General features: G+C 32.1%; 2 protein-coding genes across 2 annotated transcripts; one reads left to right on the plus strand and one right to left on the minus strand.

Moving 5' to 3' along the window:
• The first annotated feature begins 2,108 nt into the window (after positions 1 to 2,108).
• Positions 2,109 to 5,301, plus strand: LOC140977228 (short-chain dehydrogenase TIC 32 B, chloroplastic-like). The gene is made up of 8 exons (XM_073441880.1): positions 2,109 to 2,463; positions 3,515 to 3,746; positions 3,831 to 3,910; positions 4,019 to 4,172; positions 4,404 to 4,482; positions 4,617 to 4,701; positions 4,787 to 4,833; positions 5,010 to 5,301. The coding sequence occupies exons 1-8, from the start codon at positions 2,352 to 2,354 to the stop codon at positions 5,178 to 5,180; spliced, it is 960 nt and encodes a 319-aa protein (XP_073297981.1). The 5' UTR covers positions 2,109 to 2,351; the 3' UTR covers positions 5,181 to 5,301.
• Positions 5,298 to 5,967, minus strand: LOC140977229 (uncharacterized). Its single transcript, XM_073441882.1, has one exon. The coding sequence runs from the start codon at positions 5,960 to 5,962 to the stop codon at positions 5,537 to 5,539; it is 426 nt and encodes a 141-aa protein (XP_073297983.1). The 5' UTR covers positions 5,963 to 5,967; the 3' UTR covers positions 5,298 to 5,536.
• Positions 5,968 to 11,888: the final 5,921 nt, after the last annotated feature.

Consider the following 11,888-nt stretch of genomic DNA (forward strand, 5'->3'; position numbering starts at 1 on the left):
TATATATATTATCGTACAGTGGACCATACTGTTGAAAATGTAATATGGTCAATTATTTATTTGGTCATTAAATAGTTTGTTTTTCCAGACTTGGTCGATATTTTATTCAAGTAGTATATATCGAGAACTTGCGCTTTTTTAAAAAAAATTGCGGAAAATTAGAATCCAAGTTGAATCACGGACGATGATTACATGTAAATTGTAATATAGTTTTCCATTTTAATAAAAACGGATTTAACTTGTCACGTCCCGAGACTAAGATTAGTCGACATCGACGTTATTTTACAACCATACAATTGAAAACAACAAACTTCATAGTACAATATGTATAAAAAAAAACTAGCTTATTACTCATAATCAATCATAAAATTGTCTTTATAATGTTAATTCTTAAAACGATAAAAAAATGCGGAAACATTTACAAAAGAAATCAAAAGACTTAAATAAGCGAAAAATAAAATTCTTCATTCATCTTATTACCAGCTCCAAAACCGGTTTTGTTCTTCTTCCTCGATTTCCTCTTCTGACTTAGCTGGGGAGATGATAGAGTAAGGGGTGAGTAATATAGTCGTCACTCAGCAAGTGAGGGTCGTTCGATCACATACATACCAAATACACATGATCTTCAAAATAAAATATCATACATAGCATATTTCGTATAACATAAACATAAACATAAACATAAACGTAAGCATAGTTTGGCCTAGACATTGATATTCATCTACTTTCCATGATTTACTGATATTAGTTTCTAATTTTTACTATTTTAAGGAGACGATGTCATATAACAGTTATAATCCCAATGTGCAAAGAGGATAACCTTATTACATGTTGGGATTCCCACCCATATCAGGTTGAATCCTCACAGTGCTAAAATATAAAGTATCATATCCCAAAAAGAAAGAAAGAAGAATAATAATGCTCGACCAAAACTTCAAAAAACGAACAAAGTCACAAACAAAATTAATATTTTTAAAACTAGCTCACTTGCCTTAGTATTGTTTGAATAATCCGAAACCACAGAAAAATCACGCACACAACACTTCAAAAACGTAGCCACACTTCGACCAAAAGTCTTGCAAGAATTTTTGCTACTGATTGTACTATTAGATTGGGCTCAAACTTTCACACTACGTTCAAAATTATGTCAACTAAATTATGAACAGTGGAGATCTAATCTTAGAGTTATTTTTACCTGTTTATGGACGAAAAACCGTAGTTGTTCTCGCCTAAAATTTGAGCAGTTTTTTTTGCGAAAACTCTATACGGAAAACTAACCATTGGATTTGGATGAATTTTGGATATGATGTTCAAAACATATGATAGTGTATTCTGAACGATGAAGATATGATTTGGACAGAACCTTGGCCTAAATATATCACTCCAAAAATTGATAGAAATTCGCCTTGCAAAATTTTCGAAAATGTTGCAGCACTTGAGAGAGAATTTTCGAAATATAGAGTGAATTTGAAGATATAATTTTTGAGAATGGATAGAGCTATTTATAGAGGTGAGGTTGAAATCTTACCATAATTTGGTTGATATTTTTTTTCATAATTTTGATATAATTCTTCCACAATTTCGAAATGTTTCTTCCAAACAGTACATCAAACCATACTTGGAAAAACTCGTTCACCAAGTATCCTTAATTTTCGAATTGAAAAAAAAAAATTATAGTTTATGCACCCAAACTAGGTATTTATACATGTTTTATACTAGCTGTCAGCAGTAAAAATTATAATAGTAATAATAAAATTCTTAGAGACCGGGCTTGTAGTCCAGTGGTCTCACCCTCTGTCGGAATAGTCGGTTTCTTCGGGTTCGATCCCCTCTCCCCGTGTGAGTTGTAATAAAAAAAAAAATCTTAGAAAAGCTTCACCCCCGACGCCACAAACACAATTTTTTCTCAAAGATCATCTTAATGATCACTGAATGCAAGTTTGACCCTTTTCCACAATTTATTTAATATCAAGTTGACTCCTTCAACCAACGCCGCGTGTGTACAAGTAAATAGGAAATTCCCGTGAACCGAAGATTGGTTGATGAGTGGGTGGCTGAAACCATTTTCCTCATTAAATACCTGCCTTGCTGATTCTGTGCTAATCCAATTTCTTACCCATACCTGGTCTACATCCCAAAGAACTCCCCACTATTTCCTTTACTACTACTACTTGTTCTTCTTGATTCAACCATCTCATTCATTGTTGCTGCTCACCGCTAGCCTCTATAAATCTGACCTTTTGTTTCACATTTTCTTCCCAAGTTGAAATATATATCTCTCCACGTACGTATATCTCCTTCTGTATTTCCTGAAGGCGATCGATCGAGCCGTGATAAAATTTTTCAAGAAAATGTTTAGGTTGATTACGGGAATTCCGGGGCCCAGCGGTTTCGGATCAGCTTCAACTGCTGAGCAGGTTACTCAAGGAATCGATGCCTCAAAGCTTACTGCCATAATTACAGGTTCGGTTGATTTTTTTTTAAATCATTTATTTACTCGAGCAATGTAATTAACTACGAACCAAGATATCTTCTACGCACATGGAATTATAGCAAAATCATTCTCAGTTTGTATTTATAAAATAAGAACATGCACGGGTTCGGTTCTGGTTGCAAGCTGGATTCGAAAAACTTTTTCAATCTCGCGATCGATCACATATAGCCAATTTTTAATTTTCTTATACGGCTCAAATTATTTGGTTGATATAATTTAATTTGCTTGAAATTTTTTTCTTATTTCTTTTAATCCGGTACATAGAAGAAGAAAAATTCAAGTTACTTTGTGGCATAAATGCTTAAGATTAATTGTTATATTTAATTTCTTCGGTACGCCCTTTGANAATAGGTTAAAATCTAGGTACTACAAAAATAATAATGGGCACGTGACAATCATGGACGATAGAGAAAATGATCGATTGATCAATGATCATGATTTTGTTATTTTATTAATATTTTTTTAGACGAACATATTTCATAATAGTTTTTCAATATAAGTTTTTCAATATAATTTATTTGATTAATATGATATATAATTACCTAATATACACGAAAGATAGCCATTAAATTTGCCTTGTCAATAAAGAAAGAAAGAAAGAAAGTAGGCACATGATTAGAACTGGTTGAGACTCGAGGTACGTAGAGCTTCGTGGCAGTTGAAGGGATATTTTACGTGGAGGCAATAAAATAAATTATTAATCACACGACCATTTAATTTGTATGGTTGGAGTTGGACCACGAAACAAGTTCCTCCAATTTGCCGCAATTCCAATTTGATTTATTTCTTTTCTCTCTCAATTTTTCTCCCCTATAATTTATTTGTTTAAATGATTTAAAAGGTAAGTTTTAAAGGATATAGTTTTATAAAATATGTAAATTCTTATAAAATATTTATATAATTTGGTCTTATTTTGCACATGAAATTTGATATTGAGAATGTTTCAAATTATTGCATATGTTTCGAACTGCATCTATTTTTTGAACTGTACGAGTTCATTTTAAACATTTTGTATGGTAGGCGGTGCAAGTGGAATAGGTCTGGAGACGGCAAGAGTTCTAGCACTAAGAAATGTTCGTGTAATAATTGGAGCAAGAAACATGGAAGCAGCAAATGAAGCAAAACAACTGATTCTTCAAGACAATGAAAAGGCCAAGATACATATCATGAAACTCGACCTCGCCTCTCTTAAATCAATCAAATCCTTCGCTCAAAATTTCATAGCCCTCAACCTTCCTCTCAACATCTTAATGTACGTATTTCTATCAAAATATTCGTTAGTATCGTTTGTCATTTGTTGATTTTGACGAGAAAAAAACATGTTTCTTATTTTCAGAAATAACGCTGGGATCATGTTCTGTCCCTATGGACTATCCGAAGATGGATTCGAGATACAATTTGCGACAAATCATCTAGGTTAAATCTTATATTCCCACTCTAGCTTCATAGATTTTTTTTATTTAAGAAGGCGACGACGGTACTCGGTTTATCGATTTTGACATGCATGTATATTGTTGTATCCAGGTCATTTCTACTTGACAAACCTTCTCCTAGAGAAGATAAAAAAGACAGCAAAATCTACCGGGATCGAGGGTAGAATAGTGAATCTGTCGTCGGTAGCACATATCCACACTTACAACAGGGGGATTAAATTCGAAAACATTAACGATAAACGCAGGTACGTACGTATTTGATTTAAATTTATATTTTTTTCCAGTTAATAATTGGATCTCGAACTTGAAAACTCATCACAAACTTAGGACGTTGGTATTAGATGAGCTACAAATCATCGATAATTTAAATTTATAATTTAATGCATCCATCATTGGATATATATATGATGCCACTCATGTATCATATCATATAGTAAAATATATATTTTTTGATAAATTTATTGGTTCCATATTAGTTATTGTGACAAGAGGGCATATGGACAATCCAAGTTGGCCAATATTTTGCATGCGTCCGAGCTATCACGTCGCTTACAGGTATTTGATTAATCTTTCGAAGTTTTGGTCTGTGACGATTATTCCAGATTAATTAATTTATTCTGCCTTATATTTATATATTTATAAAAGTATGTAGAATTACTAATATTTATATTTTTATTTTTGGATTTAAGGCTGAGGGAGCAAGTGTAACAGTGAATTCAGTGCACCCAGGATTAATCATGACAAATCTCTTCAAATATTCCGGAGTTTTTATGAGTGAGTACTAATATTAAAATCTCACAGCTGATTTGATTTTTTTTTCCCTTGATTTCAAATTTTTTGTTTTTGCAATTTGATGCAGAAATCTTGAAGTTTTTCACCTGCATCCTATGGAAGAATGTCCCACAGGTAAAAAATCTCTTTTATTTTATCACATTTTTAATCTCATATTTTTGCTTATTGAAAAAAAATACTACTAACTAGCGCAAAGTTTTTTTAAAGGTTGCAAACTCATTGTTATGCATGCGATTTACGTAAACTAGCACATATAAAATTCACGGTTTTTGGATGCTGATTTTAACTAGGGGGCGGCCACGACATGCTATGCAGCGCTTCACCCGAGCATGAAAGGTGTGACGGGAAAATATTTAGTCGATTGCAACGAGTTCAAACCTAGCACATATGCCCGGGATGAAATCTTGGCCGAGAGGCTTTGGGACTTCAGCAACAAGATTATCAATGCAGCTCAAAATTGAAAACCAGTGTTTTAATTATATATGATTACGTAATTAATACATCATTCATATAATATAATGTACTGGATATTTCAAAAAAAAATTATTATGATAATTAATTTGAAATAACATTTGTGATTCATTTTGTTAAATATGCCACAGATCGTGTAAATGATAATGAGAGAATATGGATGAATTGGACGATCGTAATCATTTGCATTCGAATAAAAAATAAAAGTTTGAGATTAGAGATACTAAGTAAAGAACTGTAGATTCGAAAGAATCCATTCAATGCACAGTTATTCCCTCAAATATTCCCCAAATTTGGAGTCTTCAAATTAATTCAAAACAAACAAAAACCCTAATTCCAACTGGGATCAATATTCCATATCTTCGTCGTCCTCCCACAATCCCACGCCTGCAAGCAGACAAGCCGAGCCGACCACCATAATGGCCGCGAACACAGGCGGGATGATGAAATCTAGCAAAGATCGCTTGATTAGATGACCCGGGATGCAAATATTATCAGTCGGAGAATCCAACGGCAGTCTATAAGAACCTTCCACGGCGCAGTAAGCTCTGGACGAGGTAGACGATGGTCCGGCTGCTGAAATAAAAGCAAACTCCGGCGACAACGAGGCCGCGGCCACCGTTGCCGTTAAGATGGCCGTCCACGTCGCTACGTAGAGTAGCAGCTCCCACCTCGGATGCGAGAAGTAGTTGTCTATGACGGAGTTCCAAAAATTGGAAATTATCTCCTTTGCATGCATCGATCTTCGTGGAACAACACTGTTTTTTACCATTTCTATTTTTTCAAGAGAGAGGGAGATAACGCCGATATTATTATTTTTCCAAAAAATTAGATTTATTTAAATATTAATTTTTTTTTTTTNCCGATATTATTATTTTTCCAAAAAATTAGATTTATTTAAATATTAAATAAAAAAAAACAAATTCAAATAGGTGAAGATAAGCGCTGGTCATTATCTCTCATCAACTGCTAGTTCGAAATTGGGGGGATATTTATTTGGCACTCAAACTGACGGTTTTCTGATTTGTTTAATTTAATATTTTATATTTAAACCCAAATAATAACAATTTAGATAAATAAATATGATTTATCTAAACTCGTTATAGGTCGTGTTTGGATAAGAGAATTTTGTTCGGAAGAAATTATTTGATTTGGAGAAATATTTGAGTATATTTTAAATCTCTAATAAATATCCTACACTTTTGAATATATATTACTAAAAAAAATTATCGAATGCTTGCATTTACATTTTTTTGTTTTGTTTCTGGTTTTACTTTGAAAATCCTTCCGCATGATTTAGGCAAAAACTTGTGTGAGACGGTCTCACAATTCGTATTTTGTGAGACGGATCTCTTATTTGGGTTATTCATGAAAAAATATTACTTTTTATTGTGAATATCGGTATGGTTGACCCGTCTCACAAATAAAGATTCATGAGACCGTCTCACAAGAGACATACTCCATGATTTATTGACGTTGGAAGTTTTATATGACATCACATAATTTAAAATAATATCATTAAATTTGAAATTTACAAAATTTAATAGGATAAAGAGATGCAATCGGGACATTAGGCGTGATTAAAGAAAAACAAATAAAGTGAAGGGACACGAAAAAAAACTATTTAAGCAGTCTCATAATTAGAATATGTGAATATTTAGGAGTGTATTTTTGAGACCCCATGTGACATGATTAATGCTAATTATGTAAATTATGAGTCGTAAATCAAAAATAATATAATAGTAAATTTTGAAGCTTATAAATTGTATTGTTTAATTCATGAGATTTCAATTCGAGAATTCTTTTGTCACACTACGAGTGATTATGATGGACTAGTTTGCCCATGTTAGCTTTTATATATTGATCAAGAGAAAAGTAAAAACAAAAGGAAATAGGCAAAAACTTGCGTGAGACGGTCTCACGGGTCGTATTTGTGAGACAGATCTTTTATTACTTTTTATGCTAAGAGTATTACTTTTTATTGTGAATATGGGTAGGGTTGACCCGTCTCACATATTAAGATCCGTGATACGGTCTCACATGAGACCTACTCAAGGAAATATTCAATTATTTATGCTCCAAAATCATAGGTCTGATTATTTGATTAAACATTATGACGATATGGTAAAAATCATATCATATCATCAATTATATTTTAGAGATATTATAAAATATTGCATGGATATGGACAATTTTAGTTGTCATATATTATAAAAGTCCATATTGATTATGGATCTACACCTATTAATAAAATCTCTCTAACCCTTATTATGGTATGACTTTCATACATCTTTTACATGTCTTTCATACGCTATCCACATGCAATTTTCTCAAATACTATACTGACTTGAACGTCAGAGTGGTTTCGCCTTCGGACGGAGACATTTCACTCGTTTTCTTTGATACATAGTTATATTTTTGGACAGTTCAATTCGATTCCATTAAAAAAATTGGTTCATGATTATCGGATCAAGATATTTTATTAGATGTGATTTTTTTATAGCATCACATTTTATAAGTTGCACGTTAATATTTTGAAAATAATTTGCTTGAAAGGAGTGAAACTGAAATGAATTGAAATATAAAACTCTAAATTCATGGAATATAATAAATGAATTCATGTAAATTGCACAAAGAACCGAAAAGTGCTAGCTTCCCCTCTTCCACCAAAGCAGCACGCCATATTATCATAACGTCGAAGCAAATATTGATTTTGTATGTTGCATTGCTTTCAAATCAAATTGTCGAGGAGTCACTTTATAAAATAAAATAATATTAATTAAGCCACATGTCCAGGAAACGTCTCGTAATTTTGTCTACTCCCTAAAACTTATACATGATCTTGTCGGCATATTTCGATTTGCCATGATAATTGGCCGCATCATGATGCCGCCACTTGCTAATGGATATTTGCCCGATGTTCCCTTAGCTTCAATTAATGTTACTAGAACAAAAATTCAATTTAAAAGTGTCGAGTGTAATTGAGATTACATTTATTTTTTATTTTAAAAAAAGGTTATATTTTTTAACTATAACTTTTTATTGGTATGATGAAATTATATTATTTTTATTAATTAATAATTTTAAAAAAAATCATAATTTTTTTTATCTAGTGATCATATAATGAGAAGCTTGAAGTCTTTGTCAATGACGCGTCTGCAACAAAAGTGCGTGAATGGATCCAAACCATTAATGTGGTGTCACATGTATTTCTTAAATTCCGTGCCTAAAAAAAAAAGAGGACAGGTGGCTGGTCTTCACGATTTCTTTGACCCTTTTAATAATTTTCAGATTGCGCTGAAGGCATTAAAGCTGACTTAAAGTCTCTTTGAATTGACGGTGGTTGGGAGGTTCAAAAGAAAATATCTACGCAATAAGAATTATACAATAGAATTTACTGGTAAAATAATTGGATGAAATCAAAATATAAGATTTGGTTTTTATATAAACCACGAATCTTAGGCCATTTTTGGTTGGGGCAACAGACTTCAACAACATAGCTCGACCAATTTTTTTGGGAGGAAATTATGGTTGATTGATCCATTGTGAGTTTTGTTTGTCAAATTATTAATTTTTAAATTCGGAATTGAATTTTTTTCCCCGGATTTATGATTGTTTCTTTGTTGATTTTGTGGTTACGCCACATATAATTTAGTATTATACGAAATGTAAGAAATTACCATTATTTCGAGACCAACAGCAATCGATGGAAGAATATATACGAAGTGATGTATCGATTAATATAAAAGAAGAGTGTCCGAAAGAACAAAGTAGCAGCTAAAATTACAAACACCAAAGACGTACGACAATACATGCTGGAGGTTGGAATTAATTAAAACTGTCAACTCCGTAAACAAAGTTGGATCCCGGAAAAGATATGATAATTTTAAAACACACGTACAATCGAAATACAAACTACTGATTTCAGTTACATCCCGGCATAGTTGAATGTGAGCTGAAGCTTTCTTTGCTTTATCCTTTAATAGGAGGACGATCAGAAGTCATCGGCAATTCTTCCACCGAGGCAGGAGGTTGAGGCGGCAGATAAATTCCTCCGCTTCTCTTGTTTGGCGGGGTTTGATCAGCAGCGGAAGGCGGTGGCATCGACTTGTTGATGTCTTCGCCACCATTGCTCTCCGGCAGAGCGGTGGAGAAGTTCTCCGGTAACACGAAGACGCCCTGCGAAGGACGCCGGCGGTGGCCGTTGATTCTCTGATCAGACATGCGATGCACTTTTCTGTTTGGCGAAAGAAGATAGGCGTGGTGAAAGATGTTTGAGGTTGAGAAATGCTGGGGAAAAGAGAAGTTGATCCGGTTGGGTATATATAGGGATTCCATATTACATATAATTGGTGCCGTTGAATTGCAAGAGGGAATATGTAGGGGCCGAAAGAAATCCGTAGGAATAATGGAATTATATATATATCTTATAATATTTTTTTGGTTACAAAACCATTATGCTTATATTATTATCATTTGGATTAGTAACTGTCTTTAATGTGGCAGTCAATTTACACGACATTTTGACTGCTGAATTATTTTTTAAAAAGGAAATTATTGTAAATGGATTCGTGTGATTTGAGAAAATTCTATTAGCTAAAGAAACAAAAAATCAAATTCAGTCTCCAGATCTTATGTTTGGACTATGGATTGAAAAAGATAATCAGTCAAATGTTTAAAATTTACATCATCAAATGAGATATGTGTTGAAATATAAATGATTTATCTCTTTCGATATCATGTATATTCATGCATTAATTTGATTTACACGGGGGATTGTTGAAAATTTTAAGGCTTAATGAATAAAAATTAAGGAAAGAAAGATTAAGGAAAAACTTAAACAATTGCGCCATGGAGGCATTGAAGCGCCTGGAAAGGGAGTTGAGGCGTCCCAAATATGGTCTAGAACAATCTAGGCCCCATGAGACACACCTAAAAGCTTCCCGTTGCACAGAGGAGGCTCCAAAATACCTCCTCTGTGCACTGGATTTCTTTAGGGTCTTGGGGGAGATGTCTAGGTGCTTGACGAAGTTGGTTGACAAAAGTTGCAATTTTTCAAGGACATTGCCAAGGTGTATATTGGTCTTAATTTAGAGATTTGTGACTTAAATATCAATCCATCTGAATGAATTAAGATACTTTGAGACAACAAAACATCAACATGTGAGAGAGAATCAAATAATAGCAATAGCATTTCACACCCATATAGAACTAATTTTTCCTCTTCTTTCTTCTAAACGAGAGTTTGCTTTATTTCTGGTTATGCAACTTGTGATTTATACCGTTACTATCATAAATTAGAAGTTTTTGTAGTTTGGAAGATGGTTGTCATATGCCATTAACACTAAGTGAGGGACAAATTCGTCTTAGTAATAAAAAAATTTATTGTCTCAATTTCAAATTTGCAAACATATATTTATGAGTTTTGTTATCTTCATATTGAAGATCTAATGGAGACTGGAGAAATCTCTACCAACAATAAAAACTACTTTGATTTCTTTGGTGTATATGGAAACAATTTGGCAAAAATCCCATTCAAGATTTGGTAAAACTAAAGAGCAATACTTTGCTCGCACATGTTTTATAATACTATAAAATTTATTTTTTCCTGTTACAAATTATATTTACTGAAACTTTGAGTTGTAATCACCATTTTTATATATAAGGTTTACTGTTTATCTTAATTCTCATAAACGAGTTTAAATTTTCGAACATGATATTTTTCTTAACATGGTGCGATCGAGAAAGGAGAAAACTATGGAGAGTAGTTTTGGCGGCAAGGGAAGAACTATTGTTGGCATCCAAATACCAATATATTCATGTCTAAAATCTTTTTCTCATCCATCTCAGTTTGCTAGTGAAGAAAGCTATCGTGATTCTTATCCAACATAGACGCCATGTCTATGATTTTGGCCTCTCGCGGTCTTTCCCAGTGAGCGTTTTTTTCGAGTAAAAAAATAGAAAGTTCGGCACAATTGATATTTTTTAAATATTTTTTTCTATATTCTAACAATATGGTTCGAAAGATTGAAAATATAATCGGATTATACTTGTCAAGAAGATAAATTTAGGTATGTATGTAACATATTTGACTCTTACATTTTAATCAAGTGCAAAAAGTATAATATATAAGAAAATAAATGTCAAATATATAAAATACATTAATATCAAAAGGAAAAAACCCAAATTTATATAATTAGCCACGTTTCTACTGGAAACATATCATAAACCTCAAAAGTTCATCCTTCAAGACATTGTTTTTAGAACTAGATCGATAACTTGGTTCGATCGATAATTTATTATGAGTTAAATCTTAATTACACCCTAAAACTGTTTTAGTTGTCAAAAATCGGTCTGACCGATATTCAATCGGTCGGAATGGTTCACACTTTTTTTTTAAAATAAAAAATTAGTTTGTAATTATTTTTATATTTAAATTTTTATTTTTAGTTTTATATATATATATATATATATTATAGTATATATATGATTATTTATATTTTGAATTTTATTAAAAGTATTATTTTAAAAATATTATAGCTTATTTGATTTATTTTTATTTAAAATATATATAACTTGATTATGTTATTGTTTAGATTTTAAATTTGAATAAATATTATTTTTTTATTATTTGTATACATATTTAAGAGTCCTGAATTATAAAATTTTTTATTATATTATTATTTTATATAATAAAA

This window comes from Primulina huaijiensis, chromosome 5 (assembly GCF_012295235.1).
Source record: "Primulina huaijiensis isolate GDHJ02 chromosome 5, ASM1229523v2, whole genome shotgun sequence".
NCBI classification, from domain to species: Eukaryota; Viridiplantae; Streptophyta; class Magnoliopsida; order Lamiales; family Gesneriaceae; genus Primulina; species Primulina huaijiensis.

Coding starts and splice junctions, on each gene's coding strand:
- LOC140977228 (XM_073441880.1), top strand. CDS start 2,352: ATGTTTAGGTTGATTACGGGAATTCCGGGGCCCAGCGGTTTCGGATCA. Junction 3,747..3,830: donor CTTCCTCTCAACATCTTAAT/GTACGTATTTCT, acceptor TCTTATTTTCAG/AAATAACGCTGGGATCATGT. Junction 4,483..4,616: donor AGCTATCACGTCGCTTACAG/GTATTTGATTAA, acceptor TTTGGATTTAAG/GCTGAGGGAGCAAGTGTAAC.
- LOC140977229 (XM_073441882.1), bottom strand. CDS start 5,962: ATGGTAAAAAACAGTGTTGTTCCACGAAGATCGATGCATGCAAAGGAG.